The sequence below is a fragment of the Leptinotarsa decemlineata genome, unplaced genomic scaffold (assembly GCF_025532065.1).
Source record: "Leptinotarsa decemlineata unplaced genomic scaffold, Ldec_3_MD MMD2_tig00000026_RagTag_RagTag, whole genome shotgun sequence".
Classification (NCBI taxonomy): Eukaryota; Metazoa; Arthropoda; class Insecta; order Coleoptera; family Chrysomelidae; genus Leptinotarsa; species Leptinotarsa decemlineata.
The window spans coordinates 9,913,635-9,934,101 of record NW_027412539.1 but is presented as its reverse complement, the minus strand read 5'-3'; the positions used below and the strand labels follow the sequence as shown (position 1 = coordinate 9,934,101).

Sequence of the window (20,467 nt, the reverse complement as noted above, 5' to 3'; positions counted from 1 at the left end):
TACTGATTTCTCCAACACGGAAAGACTAAATAATTGCCTTTGAAGCACAACTAATGAATTATAATAAAAACACAAGTCTGCAACAAATGATTTCAACAGATTCATCTGTATTTACGTGTTGTGAAAACTATAAAAATACTTAAAAAGTTTCAGAACGTCAGATTATTTTGCAAAACGCAAAATTGTATTATAGAAAAGGAAGACTAACTTGAAGTCATGAATAAATAGGTACAATTTTATTTTTATTACTGTTTTTGATTCCTTTCTGAATAAAAAACGCCGTTGGCCTCCAAGGGAGCTTAATGTTGGCCAAAATAACGTCCTGCATGATACTTTGGTGCCTCCTCACAAAGTCCTCACTGTTTTATTTGGGTTTATAACCCTCTACAATCTGGATCATCTCAAGCCTCTTTTCAAACAGTAAGTGAAGCCAAAATGTCATGACTGACAATTAGATTCATTTATTTTGTGTGCTCAAGATATATCTGTACATCTTTTCGCAGACCGAATGGCCAGCAAAGTCATCAGCTTTAAATCTTATAGATTTCTCTACGGAACTTAGAACAAATGAAGTTTGATGCCACATTTTAAATATTAATTTGTGTTCACTTCGGAGTCAACTTTACAGACATTTTCTGATATGCGATGAAATTGACCGAAATCTGATGTATTGGCACTTTGGCACTTTGTTGTGAGATACTTCCTTCGCAAAACCGCAACACGTCTGAGGAAGCTATTGTATAGTGAAACACGTGTTGAGGAGCGTATTCAAGTATAAACTCAAGGTGAGATTTTCTCTGAACAGTTTACAAAACCGCAACACTACGCAGTAGCTTCCTGAAACATGTTCATACAGTGTGAACACTTCGCAACACGTGTTTCACTATCTTCCTCAGACATGTTCATACTATATGAACACGTCTGAGGAAGCTATTGTAAAGTGAAACAACACATTCAGGTATAACAGTTTAAAAAAACGCAACTCGTCTTTCACCAAGCAATAGCTTCTTTTGGCGTGTTCATACAGTATCAACACGCCGCAACATGTGTTTCACTAAGCAATAGCTTCCTTAGGCGTGTTCATACAGTACGAACACGCCGTAACACGTATTTCACTATGCAACAGCTTCTTATAGCGTGTTCATACAGTATGAACACACCGCAACACATGTTTCACTACGCAATATATTCCTTAGGCGTGTTCATACAATATGAACACATCGTAATACGTGTTTCACTAGGATATAGTTTCCTGAAGCGTGTTCATACAGTATGAACATGCTGTAACACGTGTTTCACTATGCAACAGATTCTTATAGCGTGTTCAAGCAGTATCAACACGCCGCATCATGTGTTTCACTAAGCAATAGCTTCCTCAGGCGTGTTCATACAGTACGAACACGCCGTAACACGTATTTCACTGAGCGCCGTAACACATTTTTCACTATGCAACAGCTTCTTATAGCGTGTTCATACAGTATCAACATCCCGCAACATGTGTTCCACCAAGCAATAGCTTCCTTAGGCATGTTCATACAGTATGAACATGCCGCAACACGTGTTTCACTAGCTTCCCCAGTCGTGTTCATACTATATGAACACGTCTGAGGAAGCTATTGTGAAGTGAAACACATGTTGGGTATATTGAAGTATAACAGTTTACAAAACCACAACACATGTTTCCTCATTCAATAGCTTCTTATAGAGTGTTCATACAGTAGCAACACGCCACAATACGTGTTTCACTAAGCAATAGCTTACTTAGGCATATTCATACAGTATGAACACGCCGTAACACAGTTTCACTATGCAACAGCTTCTTATAGCGTGTTCATATAGTATCAACATGCCGCAACACGTGTTTCATATGCAATAGCTTCGTTTAGCGTGTTCATACAGTATCAACACGCCGTAACACGTATTTCACTATGCAACAGCCTTCTTATAGCGTGTTCATACAGTATGAACACGCCGCAACACGTGTTTCACTACGCAATAGATTTCTTAGGCGTGTTCATCCAGTATGAATACGCCTGAGGAAGCTACTGTATAGCGTGTTGGGTTTTGTAAACTGTTGAGCGTTACTTGTGGTCCCTAAAATCCAAAACATATAAATTAAATCACAACAAAATATACCACCGATATTCAGCTTTCTGAATTTTGTTTCAAATCAAGTTTTTTTACGTATAATTCTCCTACATTCGCAATTTCTGAACGCTCCAACCTAACCTAACACGGCAATTAAACGAACCAATAGTCTGGATGAATATAATCTCGCCAACGGATGGGATTATATTCCACGCTCACTACAGGTTGAGACTCGCTGGTGGAGTGTCAAAGGGCACGAGAAGGAAGCGCACGCCACCCGAGAGAGACGAATACAGGGTGGCCCATAATCCCTTAGTGAATTTTATGTGATTCAAATTTTATTTTTTGTATTTTTTATCCGAATGTGTACCTCCTAATTAGCTGGTGTTTTAAACTACCAGTTAATCATAATTATCGACGCTTCAAACAGGAGTATTATTCAAGTGGAATGACTTCAGTAAGCAATTGTAGCTGCCGTAGAGGATATTCCAGAAGATGGTCTACAATCCACAGTCATTTCAGGTCGGTAAAAAAAGATCCTTTGGTAAAACAAATACCTAAGTATAGAAACCATATGGAATAAAATTTTGCTGAGACTTGTTTGTTTGTTTTTTATTCTAACGATTAACTATTGAGAACAGCTTGCAGCATAGTTTTTAACAGTGCTCTGAAATAGCAGTGAGCAATCATCTAGAAAAAAATACGAATATCTGAGCCAATAACAGAAAAACTATCATTAAAAATATGACAAACAGAAAACAAGAGAACTTTGAACTGCTACAAATTTTAAGGTGGAATTTTAGATAATATTCTGGAAGAGTATGTGCCTGAAAACATGCCTGGGAAAATTATTCAGAAATTGACTAGGAAGTACATATACGTTTACAGTTAAATCAAATTAGATTTTGAAACCAAATGAAAGGAAACATATTGTGACACAACTAGAAATACAAATCAATTCAAAGAACTAAGATTATTTAAAAAAAAAGGAAAGAATAAAAAAAACACATCAAAGGTGCTGCTTCATTCCCTCCTGTTCATAAAAGAGGACATATGCCTCATTGCTCACAATTGATTTTGACGAAATTGGGAACACCTGTGAATCGTTGTATTCATGCCATGTGCCACTATATGGGTGTCCGTTGTAAGTAGTCCCACTGTGATTTGAAAGTGCATATAGATTATAATGACAAGGAGCCACATTGTCTGCTGCATAACTGCTCATACTAATGACAATAATTAGCAATGGACCGATAACGGAAACTTATGAAATAGAAAAGAAACTTTCTGAAGACTAAAACTGGCAAACTATATATTTTTACAATATAGAATGACCAAAATTGCATTTATACAACGCATATACTAGTACTACTGTACAAATGAGATAATTAATTCCTAACTGAAAGTCAATGAAGGATACTACAGATGACACATATGATAATTCCTCACAAGAATAATATATATTGTCAAAAGGATAAACTACTAAATCAAGAAAGAGTTGAACGAAGTGTCAGTATCTGAAGAAATAAAAAATTGTTTTGTTTTGGACATTGATATGTCCAATAAAATGATAAAAGTGTGGCTAACATGAAAGATGGAAAACTATAGATCAAGTAAAAGAAGAACTTGGAACTACGAATCGAAAGTAACCTTAAAAGAAAAGACAAACGACTAATACCCAGCTTTAGAAGGGTTTGGAGACAGGAACACCTTAAAAAAGGAAAAATACAAACCAACACAACGTAAGAGACAAAGAAAACGAGAATATATGAGATTTCAAAGATACATCTGTTATTGCCATCCATCTCATATAAGGATCACCATAATGAAGTCAGTTACAATAATGATTCAAAAGAGCTTCTTTGGAATAGCAAATTTAACCTGAATTCAAACTAGACGACTTTTTACGAAAAAGATATAAATATTTATGCAACCAAAACGAACAAAACATATACAAACCTTCTCCAACACGAGTGATTGTGAACAAATTTTAATAAACATAAATGAATGACTTGTGATTCATATATTTTAAGATGTTATCAACGTTACTCGTATCTATATTCATGCTAATATTAAACAATTCAAAAAAATGAACAATGACTCTTCAATTTTACAAGTGGCAGACTAAAGCACATTCTCGAATGAATCACCTGGTATCCAAAGGCGGAGAGATAGATCATGTGATATGTACTCACGGTTGCTATTGTTGCAGTTAATTAGAAGACGGAGGGGTGGATGGTGATAAATTTCTTAACGTACAACAGTCCTCACCTGAAACAAAACAAAAGCATTAGTATATTGAAGTTGATTTGAAGAGTTAGGAAGGTTCAGGTATCTTAGAATACAATTATATTTATCATAGGCGAAAGTGAATCTTGGAATTGGAACTTTTGGCGTAAAATCTCTCGATACCCGTTTTGCTAACTTATTAACATCATCAGGAGATGATTAAAACTTGATCTTACTACCAAGTTAGAGAGGAAGAAATCTAGTTTCAAGGCTCAAACTTGGTTGCAAGATTCAGTGTCAGTCTTCTTCATGCTGACGATGCTATTGAAACGCGCATCGAGACAGTGCTTCAATCATGATTAGAAAAAAGTCTTTTAATTGGAATGGAAAACAATATACATAGCGACGAAAATATATTACTTCAAGTGCAAAGTTTATTGTTAAATCATCTGAAAATGGAATTTTTAACAGGTGATGATCGACTGTATTGCCAAACATGCACCAAACTGACTGACTATTATAAGGAAACAAGTATAGCTGAGGCACCAGTCAATCTAATAATAACACTGATGATCTTCAAAGAAGACTCAACCTCTGACGGAAGCATGAAACTCTTTCGAAGGTTCGAAATAGATGAACATTTCAATCTAGCAGACCTCTATTAAAATATTCATGCAGTCATTGTTCACTGTGGTTCTGGCGTTGAATTTGTTCATTATTACTCCTTGGTCAAAGACGAAACGGACTGGTTTAAGTTTGACGATAGTCGTGTCACGAAGTGTTCTGGCGATATATTGAAGCCTCTGGAGACACCCTACATTTTGTTTCATGAGAGAGAGGACATTGGCAGATCAAGATTTTCAGACGATGTGGTGCTGCTGGTTTTTCCGGGTTTTGCTGCAGCTGAAAAAGCGACACTGGAATCAATGAAGTCGCCCCGGAGCGCAAATTAATTTTTATTGTTGTTTTTATTTTTATCGTCATTTCATAAATTACTTCAATATTTTGTATTTATTTGAGTATGTATTATTCCTTATTTATATTGACAATATGTGATGAATTTGATATTTTTTTTTACTTATTTACCACTGATCTAAAGTCAATATATTGACTTTAGAATAGATACCTTTTCTTCTTTCTATAACGAAAAAAAAACAAATGATTTTTTTGCTAAACAGTTACAGATTAAAACAACTGTGAAAACGTATATATCCATTGAATATTGATGTATGCACTATTAGGTTATTAATTGATAACAAAAGCTTCCAATTTTACAATGTCGGATTATAACAGTGTAAATCGTTGGTGTTTTTTCAGTAAATATTAATATTGAGAGTTTTATTTCCAAACTAACGACTGTTCTACTTTTGCATCATTGCAACGACTATCGAATGGAATTGATTTAAATTCTACACGGTGTTTTCACCAGTTCAACTTTTAGAAATCAAGTTTTGTTTTACGAAAATTAATTTGAAAAATATGTCAACAATACGTCTTGTATTATCAAATCAGATTCAATACTCCCTCAAAGTAAAAATCTCAATAATTCCCGTTGAAGCCGGCTTTAACTAGGATAGCGATTTCGATGAATTTGTTTTATTGAAGAAGCTCGAAGAAGAGAAGGAATTTATTGATATCGGCAGAGCTTTTAAAGTAATTGTGCATGGGGATGGATTTCAATTTATTAGTGGCAATGCTTGTAATGAATATTCACGAACATTCCATGATGAAATAGAGCTCGCTCAATAATATTTGAATCCAATCCGATTATTCATAATTTCAATACACGACATAATATAAAAATTTTCTCAAACATAATATGTGAGAGCGCCTCAAGGATTTTAGTTTAGTGCTTACGTTTTGTCCTTAAAAAGATCCATTGCATAATAATATAACAGCATTCAGCAATATAATTATTTTTTGCAAGCTCGTGTTTATATAATTTATTTACCGTAAATGCATAATTTTGTTATCGCAAATTTTCAACGTACTCTTGTCGAAGCACTCAATAAAAGGGAAAATATGAATAATGAATAATTCAAATCAATACAACCATTCGAACAAGTAAAGTAATAAGATTACTATAATTATTTATTGTATATTTTCTATCAAGAAAGGAGACGAACTGCAGGTACTTCTCCATATAATATTTTGTTACATACAATATTTTGTTTTGTTGATCATTTTGGGGAAATTATAAAAATATTCTATAATTTGGAATCAGATTCCTCTTTGAAATCGATCGAATTTCTATCATTTCTTTTTTCGTTTCCTTCCTTTCCACAGTTGCATCCTCCCCACATCTGCCATGTCAATTAGTTCATAAGCCAATATTATTTCAAAACACTTTAAATTACGGACAGTCGTTCTTATTTTTTCTTTTAAAACAGCAACGATAAATACTACGTAGGATTTCCTTTAATGCCTTTTTTCTGAATGGAAATACAAGCCCCCAGTATACAGGATGTAAGAACGGAGAGGTGATAATATATTTAGCAATTAATTTCGGGTAGCAAGTCGCATGAGAGATTTATTTTCACATTTAAAATACTACCGCGCATCCGACTAATTCACGATGAAAGATATATTCATGTGAGATCAGCAGGATCAGCAAAGGCGGCGTTATAAATATGACAAAATATGTCAGGAGTTTATTCTGGTTCTAGGTAACATTTATACAGAGATCTATTGAAAGTTTAAAAAGAGATATATAAACTTCATCATATTTTTCAAGTAATCTCGTGATATCCATTTTGCTGGCCAGTTTTATTGGTCTACATTACTGAATTCAATGAAATAAATTCAAAACTGACGGATAGAATAATTTTATTTTCAATTTGCATACAGTTGATAGTTGAAACAAAGTTGTTTTTGAATATTCTTCGCTTTTTAATAATTGATAGTCCATACCAACATTGAGGGAAATGGAAAAATAATGATTTATATGGAAACATTCCAATTTGAGAAACGATAACATTTGAGAAGAGAACTTATGAAACTGTAGACTTTTTTCTGATAGACAAAATTATTATATACAAGTCATTTATTATGATGAATGTATAGTAAAAATAACATTTCCAAAAACAAACTTGTATTTATGTTCTCTAAAAATTAGAAAACATACTTCAAATTGAACCAAACTCATAATTTATATGATTTGAAAACTTTTCGATTTCGAAGATATAAGTGTTTTATGAAAAATATAATTGTTTTTATGGAATTAGTTACGCCAAGATCAAGTAACATATTGAACGCTTGTTCACTTATACAAGTTAATCGCGCTTCAAGCGTATAAATTTCTAAATTTGATGTTTACTCTCTTCTTCTGTAGACCATAATTAGTATTGGAAAATTACTTTTACTATCAATTCATCACTTAGTTACAATGTTACTTAGTCTGTCGATCCTTACAAAAGGTCGAAAAAATCCATGGTAGTATAATACTGAGTCTACTATTGAACAATATCTAAGGCAAAGATTTTCCTTATCTTGAAAATTTGAAAACATTCTCTCATAACTAATGAATGAAAAAATAAAACTTACTGGATATGGTAATAGTAGATATCATAATGAACTAATATGAGGGCTACGTTTTATTGAACTATATGTACTAAGGACAGTGAAAAAATTTTTTTAGGGTACCTATTCTTAAAAACCTTTGTAACATTACTGTTATTCCTTACGGAATTTTTAAATTTCACAGCAATATATAAATGGTATGCATCATTTTAACTAAGAAATTCTGAAGAAATAAAATGACACTTTATAGCTTTACCTGTAAACCCCTCAAACAGTCATGAACACAATTCTCGTGAAATCACCCGTTACCCCAACTAAGCATAGCGCACATTAAAGTGTTAACAGAATACTGAACCAAAGAAATCTTTCATTCTTCACACAAGACACTTCAAAAAACTTTCTAAAAAATATTTCTTTCAAATCATAAAATTTATTACCAACCATCTAAAAAGGGTCCAGTTGAACTTTCTCTTCAAAAAACGGATTTCTGTAGGTATAACGGTAAGGTTTCTCGTTTCGCTATTCGAAAAAAGATATGCACCCTTTGTTTGTACCGTTACCTTCGACTTTCTCTTCCAGAAATTGTGGCTTTTTTGGAATCGAAAACTATAACTGTACCCAAATTTATAACACCATAAAATCGGGTTTACAGAAATACTCAATGCACCTGAAGAATCTGGGGCGGTAGGTAAAAACTAGCAGTTTTTTTATAAAATTGGAAACAAAACAGATTTATATATTCCTTGGCTTTATGTGAATGACTTATGTCATTGTGCAAGAAATTTGGCACACAACCAAAAGCTCGCTGTAAATCAGGTCCACATTAATTCATTGACAAATACATTAATCAGTCACCATCGAACAGTATTGCAAAACAGTATATTCCGAATGGTTTACAATAAAGTGTATTCGATGATGAACATAATGATGCTGTATTCACCGAGAATGATATCTTGGCAGCAAAATCATACCTTACTCAATAATCAGTACGAATTCCAACCTCCATTATTTACAATACCAGTAACCATAGCATAATGGTAAGGTAATAATAAATAATTAAATATTAGCAGATATTTATTGCCGTCGCGTCCATAAAAGCGAGATGATGAAGCAATAATAAAAACATACCGATCATAAATAGTCATATAATTCCGTTGATTTACCTATTTCATTAAATTATTGACTATTCTTCAAGCAGCATTACCTTAGTGAGATATAATCACTGTCGAGATTTATCACCACCACATGATAATCATATTAATGCGGGAAATATGAAACGACATAAATTTACATTATGTTTATGCAGGCGGGTAAATGTAATATGTCAATAGAAATTGATGTATGATCTATGAGTTTAATTGTGCAATAAATTTCAGGTGTAGGCTTCCGGATGGCGTTTTGGTGAATCATCATAATCATTACAAACTGATTTTGGTTTTTACTGGAAATCAAGTAATTTGCTTTTAGAAAAGTTGGGTTTGTTTGTTAGAAATATATTTTTGAATTGAAAGGAGCATGCTTTCAGAAGAGATTCAGTGTTAAGAAATGAAGGTTTTGGCTTTCTACCACTCCATCTTTATACTAAAAAATGTTGGGATCTTTCCAAGAAAAGAAAAGTCAAATACACACAAAAAACACTTTTTTCCATTCAGTTTGTACTCCAAACAATCATTGTGGAATTGAATCAGAGATTTATTCCCAGGATTACTACAAAATATAGTATATGCAAATTTCACTTCAAATATGCCAAATAATTTCATTACGTAGTATCATCGATGACATGAGTAGATTTAACTTAGTCGTAATTTTATGAATGAATTGAGTTCTTTCCTTTCTTTCCCAAACATATTTTCAACTGCTTGAATTTCTGAAACTAATAAAATGTATCAAAAGTATTTTATAATGTATCTAATACAAATAAAATAAAAAAAATCAGGCTGAGTTGAAAATGGAATATTTTTACGAGATATTAGTTTTTGGCAAAAAAAGGTTTTTGTCACTCTACTTCTTCATCACCCGAACGAAAAAATAAACAGAATACTCATGGATTCACATTTAAATACATTGAATTTGTGGAAATATCTGAATCCCATATTCATTCATATGAGAAAGTATACGCCCTTGGAGACCATATCAAATATTTTGAATGAAAAGAGAATTATTTTGTGTCAAGATCATAAAAAATATATGTATATAAATACATTCATTCTTCACACCATGATATATGTGAAAATATCGAAACAAATGGAAGTCTATCAAATTCCTAGTATACTTCGAAGTTTCGGGACTAGTTTCGAAAGTTCCCCACATTTTTTGTTTATTGATCAACGATTCAGAAGTAGAAAGCCTATAAGCCTTTTTTTTCAAAAAACATCTGAGCGTACATACATTTTCAGAAATTCAGGTAATATTTTTACAGTATCTACTGATGGAATCAGTCTGTCGGTCAATACCAAATAATTACTAGGTGAAAACGTATTGTTGGAGGAATACAATATGATTTTGTTGAAGTTTTGTTTGTTTTTTTCATTTGAAGTGTTTTCGTATCAAGTAGTTATTCTAGAAAGGACTGAAGAATCTGTAGATGAATAGGTATTACGAGTACTGATTCTATATAATGTATTATATCTACCCAGTTGAAAACTCTGGAAATATTTTCAAACAACCCATAAATAATATGAATATTTATGATATAAAAATCAACCATTAACCTCTGAACGATCCGCACGAATATTAAATTTGGCAGCTGATATTATCTGCATCGACACCTAAACCAAATAAATCCAGTTTCTTAATGAAGGTTGATTGGTTTTCATTTGGTGTGATCTTTCAGGTCAGATGACAAAATTGAGGATAATAATAAATTTTAAAGTAATAATTGGGGTAGATTCTGTCACCCCTATCAGAGGATATTGGTAGCTTCTCTTCCATATTGCTCATTAGTGTTCTGAAAGATACAGTCCAAAATGCAAACTCATTATCCACTAATTCATAGAAAGAAAATAGTTTATCCCTCCAAACATCGAGCTACTATATATATCCCTTCAATAACACTCTGTATACCCGCCAAGTCGAATTCCGCACATTTCGGTATTTATCTTTTCAGTCACGTTCTCAAATGGAAACCGCATCTTTCCTACAGCTACGCAGCCGAACCACAATTTTGTGGGATTTTGCCACACCCCTAGACTGGATTCGTTTTGATAACGTGTTCTCAAGAGTCCATATGTGTCATATGTGGCTATTGCAATAATCTTTATTGCTTGCTGTCAGCTAACAGAACAGAAATTTCAAAGGGATTCAGATAGGAAATTGTTCGATCTAACAGTCAATTACTATAACTTGATTTCATATTGGATTATTATTGTTGATGAAATCTTGTGAACGTGTTTCGAATGTTTTGGAGGGTATAAGTGATACTCTCATATATATAACATTGAAACCAAATTTGCTAACTTCATTGACACTTAATGAAATAGTCTGGTGTCACCATTACGTGAGATGTTTGAAATGAAAATATTCATACTGAGGCCAAAGAAAATAATGGAAATGAAGGTGATCCTTAAGAACAAAATCCTAATTCTCTCTAGGGATATCAAGGGATATTTACCTAAACTGAATCAGGATTAATTGATACCTGAAGCACTAAGAAGAAAGAGTTGATAACTGGATTCAGTTTCAACTGTGAGAATTGAACTTATTTTATCATAATAGCAACAGAAAAGTGTGCTTTCTGTTGAATATTCACCTAGGTGATGTTTTTAGAAAATATATGGATTGTATGTTTGATTGTATGTTTCACTTCCAGATGAAAATTATTGATACTTTTATACGAATTTAGATTATTAAATGATAAGTAAGGCGAATGGTCTGCAGTATATGCAGGCCAAACCGGTAGAAATGTTGACCTAATGTTCCATCAACACAAACAAAACAAAACAAGACAAAAGTGTTTTTATTCATTTCATTAAAGTGATCTATCTATTCAAGTACTTGAATAAAACAATCATCGATTCCTAAAATTAAAAAATAATAAAAGGACAAACTTTCATTAAATTATATAATAATCTCAAAAGGGGAAAAATGTTGTTAAGAGGATTTGGGAAACTGGCCGAATTTGGATCAAATTGCAGCAGCACTTGAAAATTGTCTGGTTCAAAGATTATTTGAGAATGGAATTTAAATCATTTTGGTAGTCTACGATGCTCCAAAATTTGTGGACAGTATATAGATCATCTTCGTTATGCAAAATACGTCAAGTCTTCAAAACTAAATAAACCTGTGCAGTTGTCAAATATTCCACCAACAAGTTTAGCAGCTCACCAACATTTCAATCGTCTTCATTATCAAGTTCAAACTTGGTTAGGGCATGATTTAAAACCCCAGGAATGGGTTTGGACAATGCGTAACGTATTCCTGGCACCTATCACGACAATTTTAGCTCCTGCTCCGGAGGAATTGCTCAACACAGCATTCTGCAACTGCAAGACGGGTTGGTTAGCGATGTGGATGCAGGAATTGATAAGTTGGTCATCTTTCATAAATCTTTTCCTAACTTTATTTGAAGACGAATTGGAGTTTCTATTTTTATTATCACCAAGAAATTGTAAATGATACTTACTAGTTGTTCATTATTGTTCTGAAGATTATTATTTTCAAAAATACTGTCACACCATAATGTTAATAATGTTCCAATGAGTAAACATTCATGGAACACTTCCAATTTACTAATATTTTCTAACTTTTGTTTGTTTCTGAACAGCTCAATACCACCACCACACGTACATCCGGTGCTCTATTGGTGGAAAAGCGGGTTCACTAAATTATCAACAAGGCTTGCTGTATTAAACAACACAGTTAGTTGTAGTTGGCGTTGAACGGGAGACTGCGGTGCATCATTAGTCTGCAGTGCCGGCATAAATCATGCCCGAAAACCGCAATGTGAGTAACTGCAAGCTTAATAATGTCTACAGTGCTGGCTACATTATTCCTGAATACAACCTTCGTGCGAGGGAACCTCCAAATTCTCTTCAGTATACTTTCCATCAACCCCGTTCGTGCTATTGTCCTCTTATCTCGGGTAATGGAATAGGGGCGTCGATGTATGGGGGGACACTTTACGTTGCTGTCTTAGGAATTTGTTTTAGAGACTAGACGGCCTTATACCTACTAGAATGAATTTGAATTGGTAAAAATAATACCAAGGGGCGGAACTCCATATTTTTGAGCAATTTCCAAAAGTCAAATATTTTTCAAGACAAGATTTTCACATATTTAAATACCATGGAGTAATGGATCAGTGGCGATTCCAATAATTAAGGGCAGGAGCACGCCATAACTAGGCACTAAGAGTCGGTAAAATAGCACAGGTATTTGAAGTAATAATGTATTTCCCATTAAGAAAAGAAATAATATCACAAAACTATAATAAAAAAAATCGATAATAAACAATGCGCACTATCAAAGCCAGCATACAAAACAAAACACTTTATTACCTCTTGGAGAGTAAACGAACCATTCACGTACGCTGCGATGTCCAAAAGTCGTTATTTATAAGTTTGTACCAAGAAACGTTAAATTTTCTGTAATTGGAAACTGGAAAGTCTTGGAAGACATCTGATAACCCAGGTTGGCAAGGTCCTTTTAGAATTAGTTGACGCACTATTTCAGGGACCAAAATAGTATTTTTGAACAGAAATGGGTCGGCGGGATAAGCATCTTCATCGACAGAAAGGTGAATACTTACAAAATTGAAATATCAATTATAAAATGATCCATGTAAAAACAAAATTTTTTCTCATCTTTATTCTCAGCAGACATCTAATCAGAATCGTCTTGTTCTTGACTACTTGCACTATCCAAATCCGAATTATAATCTAATTCCGTTAATGTCAAATCAGCAAAACCTAATGAAAACTCAAATTTAGTTCTTACTATATCGGTTGATGTAGATGGAACATCAAAAAATGTTGACTCCGTAGTGACCGTACTCTCCGTAGTGTCAGATTTATTTGGCACCGATTCCTCTACACAACTTTGAGTTTGAATTAATTGTTTTTTTTTTTGTTTCTCTGTGAATGCATAGGTTTCCATAATGAAACAATTCATTTGTTTTGTGACATTGTGTTGTGTTGTGATGTATCCGACACGTTACATTCAGGCATAGTTTTCAAGGAAAAGCTCTTTGTAGAGTCCAAAAGAATAATTTAATTAAATTCAATCCTTTATAGTAAAAAGGAAATTAGTTGATTCCTTCAGTTCAAAAAAGCATTCCAAGTTTAGGTATATTGGTATCCAAATCAAGCTCAACAAATATATAGACCGAGCTAGCGGAATTATGTACACTGACAATATTACTCCAGGTTGTTTTGCTGGAACCTGAATTTCCGTAGCAGTAAATTATTCTCACTTACTAGCACCTCATGTCGAATTTCCCCCGTAATATTCATCAGTAAAGCAAAATATAAAATTTTTGGGCGTTTCCAGTATATCATAAACGTATAATAAAAGGGTTGGATCCAAAATGGATTCCTGGAGAACACCAGAAAAAACCATTGATAACACTGTTAGGTGCGATCTTTAAGAAAACTGATATCTATGACTAATTAATAAACTCTCATCACAGGCAGGGTCTATGGACCGAGCAAAATTCGTATGACGCATTATTTATTTTATATGAATCATCAAACTCTACTGTGTATTTCATTCAACAATTCCGAAAATAATCTATGAACTGACAACTCTGTCAAATTAGCCATTTAGCTATTTTAATTAATTTCTGAAAGGTCCCGTCTGCGATGCCGAGAATTTCGTCAACAAAAAGACGTCTGTATGTCCCGGATAATGAAAGTAGACCGACAGAAAGCCAAACCGGACAAAAAGAAAACGACGAGGATTCGAAGCCAATCAGTTGCGACCGGTGATACATTTTTCATATCGCGATCTTGTCAAGATTCCAGAGGCATCTTTGTGTTTTATACCACTCGAACTCGTTTAGTTCAAAATCGCCATTAGAAGCTGATGTCGATCCAGAGGCGCGCAGGACCAACAGCAAGTATGATCACTGGCAAAGGGTGGTACTTAATTGTTGAAGAGTAAAATGATGATATCCCATTGAAAAATGAATGAAGATCATAAGTGGCAGCAATTTCACTGATCTCTCTTATACATGATATTTTTGAGTCCATCAATTGTTGAAGTGTTAGAGGATCGTTTGCGAGTCCAAATGGTATCGCCACGAAATAGCCTGGAGTTGTTCTAAGACATTTTTTCAAGGTTTCACTCGCAAAGGAGCTATTTCAGTCACTGAGAAGCAGTTTTCAGTTATTAGGTGATACTTTTCATCCATTATTACTGGATGACGGCAATATCTTCGGTGAGTCGAAAAGAACTAAGAAAATCAAGCTGTTCAAACATCTTGAGCCTTTCAATATTAATAACCACAAAAGCATGTTTAGTGATGTCTAATTCGTATTTATTAGCTACCATACGGCGACGATTCGATAAGAAAATCAATTGAAGCATCTTGGAATCATTAACGAATTGATAACTAAATATAAATAACTAAAAAAATAATAATGTATCTCTTACATATGCATGATTCACCAATTATTTATCTGATTTTGCCTAGTTACATTTTAATCTGAACATAGATTTTTCAGTACTATCTTATGAAAGTTTTTATCAATATTGAAGAACGTTATTCAAACACTTTTTTAATACTGTTGAGCTCACTCTCTTTTCAATGAAGTCGTGGCACCCTATAGATGCTTGTTCATGTAACTCCAAAATATCTACATTTGAGTTATTTCAACGTGGGTTGAGACAAAGTATTGTGTAATAATGAAAGAAAAACAGAGCACATACATTTTTGTTTTGTGTTTCAAAGGAGTTGACAATGTAAAACCCGAATACCTACTTTTTCGTATTATACTTTCGTGCCAAAATAGCCATCATTATAAGAGTTGACAATATTTTTAGTTTCATACAATATGAATAGGTCATTTCAGTACAAACAAGTCCTAAGTGTACACAAAGAAAAAGTGAATCATTGTTTTTTCCTTTTTTATATCCATCTGATAACTGTGATATCTCTTGAGAGAAATTATAGATACAACCTAGGTGTATCTGAATCAATCTGAGCAAAGTACTGTATAAACGACTCATACATTCTTTTTATAAGGTTTTCACGATAAGGCATATGGGATCTTAAAACCTGATTTTTGAAAAAGCCAAATCAACTATATACATAACAAACAATCTTTGTCTTCAAGCTGTTTTTAGATTCAATGAGACATCACCATAGTTTAGCACGAATAAAATCATGACCTGTTTCATGTTAAAATGTCCCACTTTAGATTCTTCAACTTCAGCATGAGAAATGAGAAGAATTTATCATAAGATTCGGATGCATTTGAATATTGAAACAAAGATACAGAAAGTTTGGTTTCGAGGGAAACAAAGTATTATAAGCAACAGCCAGATCTGACCGAAATTCATTGAAATCAATGAAAAAACAATATAGGACTATTACAAAAGCAATGAGGTTCCTACAAATCATAAGGAAGAAATTGAATACTTCCAGTCATAACGTGAGCTGCTGTGACAAAACTCTTCAGAATTGGATTAAGAAACTAGGATTCAGATTCAAAATAATGAACAAACATCAAGCAGTTATGGAAAGTAGAAGAATAGTGGAATTGCGAAACAAATACCTAAATATAGACAAGAACAACGGCAAATTTTCTATTTCGACGAAACTTTATGTGACACTAACGAATAAGTTACGAAAGGGTGGACTGGTGGTTCGAGAATGTGTACGCTTAACATGCCTGCAAACAAAGGATAGCGACTAATCATTGTGCATCGTGGAGGAAGTAAAGGATGGATTCCGAATTCTTTGAAATTATGTGGAAACACCTTGATGACTGCAATGTTGACTATCATAAGAACATGGAAGCTAACATTTTCGAGTAATGGTTTGGAAACACATTGACCCCAAATTATGTGAATAGTGTAATAGTTCTTGACAACGCTTCCTATCGTTCGCGACAGCTCTTCAAAGAAGCAAATAATAATACGAAGAAAGATGAAAAACAATTTGGATTTTGAACATTACTATACCAAAAACCAACTACTTGAAGTTTTACATACAAAAGCATTTGAAAAAGTGTATGCTCTTGGAAATATTGCTGAAAAGTATAGACACACCATACTGAGACTTCCCCCCTATTTTTGTGTTTTCAATCCCATCTAGTTGATTTGGAGAAAATTGAAACAAATCATCAGGCGTAAAAATAATTTTCCAAAATTTAAAGAAGGTAATAGAGCTAGTTGAAGAAGAAGTATCTAATATTACCGAAAAAAACCGGCAGAAAGGGATAAAAAAAGTAATTTTAGTTGAAAAAGACTATATGGAGATTGAACACTTCCATATTAATGGTGGAAATAAATTCATTATTGATTAAAATGACGACAGAGATAGTGAAATAGAGAATATGGAAGAGGAATTATCAGAAGCTTCCGAAGGAAGTTAGTGAAGTGTTTTTGAAGCGATCTATTGTATATATGTGTGAGTAAGAAGTACTCCTAAACTAAAACATTTCGGTACGCTCCTGAGACTGGTACTCCGGTGTGCCTCGAATATTATTAGAACTAATGTTATTCAGTTTTTTACTTGTGTATCGCAGAAAAGTGGCGAACTGCAAAAGCTTGTCCGTCCAATTCCATCTCATTAGCGGAGGAAATGCCTGTGACAGCGACCATGCAAGACATGTCGTGTAGGGGCCTTATATAGAACCGGTTTCTCCACAGTTCTGGCTCTTATTACTCGACCAATCCTACAGGTCTTCGCAGCTATTCGATAAGGTTATCTCTGCTCTTTAGGTGCCGGCCCAATGCCTCTAACAACCGTTATTGAATAATATAATGCCACAATTAGCAAAAACACATATATCCGTTCATCACTTCTTGAAACTGTGGTCATTAGCTACTGGGATGCCGATTTCTTATCGGTGACCTCATCGAGTCTCGATGTTAATTGTTGAAATTAGTTTTTTCAATGGACCTTAGCAATAACATGGAACACCAGAGAAATTTTGTTAAATTTATTTTATTCTCATTGTGCCTATTAACCTTTCAAAATGAAAATGGATCCGATGAATGTTAATACACATTGAATATTTTCAAAAATACTACCTTTCGATCATACAGTGTATCCATTGGAATCTTGTTAACATTATAAGTAATGACAGATTCAAAGAAGAACTAAAATTGCGGCTGATTAAAAGAATAGGTAAGATAAATGAGATATTAGAAAAAATGAAGTAGTCATACAAAAAGTAAAAGCAAGAAATGCACAAGTACTATAAATGCAAATAAATTCACAATTCATATGTATATTGCTACTTTCATTCATATGTTTCAATTAACATTTGTTATTATTTTTCAACATGTGGGGCACTCTGTTGTGTTACAATCTTTCTGAACAAGGACCTACCTTTGAGAATAGACAGCAACTCTACAAATGTGCAGACATTAATGACCAAATTGAGAATAGAATAAATAGGTGCTAGTTTTCATGACCGATATTTCAGATTGTTATGTTGTTTGTTCACTGGCTCATGATAGTTTCTTGTTATTTTTTCATTTCAGGTGACATAACGCACAAGTTTACTGTTTCACATGCATTTTTATTTCATGTACAAACTGTGACATGAACATTATTATTATTATTATTTAATGTGTTTAATTTCAGTATTGAAAATGGCAGAAGCGTAATAGTGAAAAACTCACACTAAAGTATTCCATTCACACATTATGGATTTTGAATCAAGTACTTATCCGCCTAATGAAATAAGAATTTCACGTTCCCCAAGAATATAGGTAATATTGATGCCCAACACACCTTTTTCTTCAATAAAGTTGAAGATATGAAACGTAGGCTAAAAATATATGATTCAATGATCGAAGTTATTATGTCGAACTTGAAACTGTATTTCAACTAAATTCTTACACGGGTACTTTGTGTAATGGACCTAAGACAGTACCTTGTAGAACACCCAATCATAGCGATTTTGTTTTATCGATACTTTTGTTCCCTTTCATATGTGACACCATGTTAAGTTATTTCAAGATAAAATAATAATACTTTTCAACATTTTAATTAACGTGGGAGTTCAGAGATTAAAGACTCATACTGCCAAACCACATGATGCCGTTACATTTTCTCATTTTCATTCACACGTCCATATCATATCAAAACAGGCATATTTGAAAACTCTGCAACAACAGATACAAGTTTCTGAAATGAAAGCATGTTTGTCGAGGGCTCGTTTACATTTATGTTCGGTCAGGTAAACATTTCTCTGCTAATACGGCATTTATCATTGGAGTATAAACTACTGAAGTTTCGCAAAATAATAATGTTTGCCTCTGTTTGTCCCAATTTTGTTAAGATTTCAGAAATATGTTACCAATTGATGAAAAAATATTTCTGTATATATGACTCGATAGAAGTTAAGAGACAGGTCAGAGAGCAAATGAAAAAGATAAATAAATAAAAGAAAGAATAATTTATACTATTGATCATTGAGTTGGTATTATTTGGGTGCAAAAAAAGTTTGAGTGATGAAGAAATTCTTATTTCAAACCTTTCATAAACTTCTTATAACAATATTTATCACTCACACAATAATTTAGTAGGATTTCGCTAGCTGAAATTACTTTTCAAAATATCCTTTTGTGAAAAAATAAAATCTGAGACGAATAAAGAATATGTTGTTGTTTTAACCTTACGTCATAAAATCAAAAATCAATCAGTATTTCTAAAATAATTAATGATCTGTAGTTCTTAAACTGCAATTGGTTGCGGAAAAATGTCTGGATTTTGCTTGTCTGTTTCTTTATTCTTTTCTTGATCAATACGTACAACAAAACAAAGGAAATAGTCGATTCTTTACTTCATTTTTAATTTTTTGTTTGTCTACTTTGCTGTGTGCACATGTTTCTTGGGGGAATGTAACTTATGAATGGGCAAGTGAATTGTTCAAATTTTCGAAACTGGAGCGATTCAAATCCCAATATGGCAAGCAAAATTCACAACCAATATCCCCAAAAACTCAATGTTTGAAAATGATTTTTGGGTAACCATACCATAGATTCATTTTTCAAAGCAAACTAAAATGGTGAGGAATACTGCAATTTGCAAAGTTATTCAGTTAGATCCTCTTTCACAAAATGGAGTAGTTTTTCAACAAAATAGGGTGCCATTCCGAGTCGATGGATTGGATGAGTGGCCATCCAGATTCCCCGATTTAAATTCAGTGGAAGTTTTCGGAAGATATTCCAAAAATTGACGCCCCGAATAAAAATAGTGATACTCAAAACCTCGTCCTAGTATACTCTACATTTTCCAAAAATTCCAATGCATGATTTTATTTTTGACATAAGCCAAGGCAACATTATTTTTATTAATATGGCTGCACCTAATTTTCACATGCTGATGTATTTATCGCTACCATTTTCATCACTTATATTTTTATAATAAGAAACGTATCGAAGCCTTGATAGTGTATAATGTTTTTCAATGTGTTTTTTAAACCTTGGACCGATACGGCACCTTTTTCTTCTC

General features: G+C 33.3%; 1 protein-coding gene across 3 annotated transcripts in view; it reads right to left on the bottom strand.

Annotated features, from left to right (window-relative positions):
- Positions 1-3,230: 3,230 nt before the first annotated feature.
- Ubx (ultrabithorax) overlaps positions 3,231-20,467 on the bottom strand; it is a 254,199-nt gene continuing 236,962 nt past the window's right edge. For 2 of the 3 annotated variants that reach the window (XR_012464645.1, XR_012464646.1), the window contains exon 2: positions 3,231-4,359. Coding sequence is in view for 1 of the 3 variants with exons in the window: in XM_074171681.1 (XP_074027782.1) it covers positions 4,301-4,359 (59 nt within the window). In the remaining 2 variants the exon portion in view is untranslated. The remainder of the gene's footprint in view (positions 4,360-20,467) is intronic. The other variant, XM_074171681.1, reaches the window with a different exon arrangement.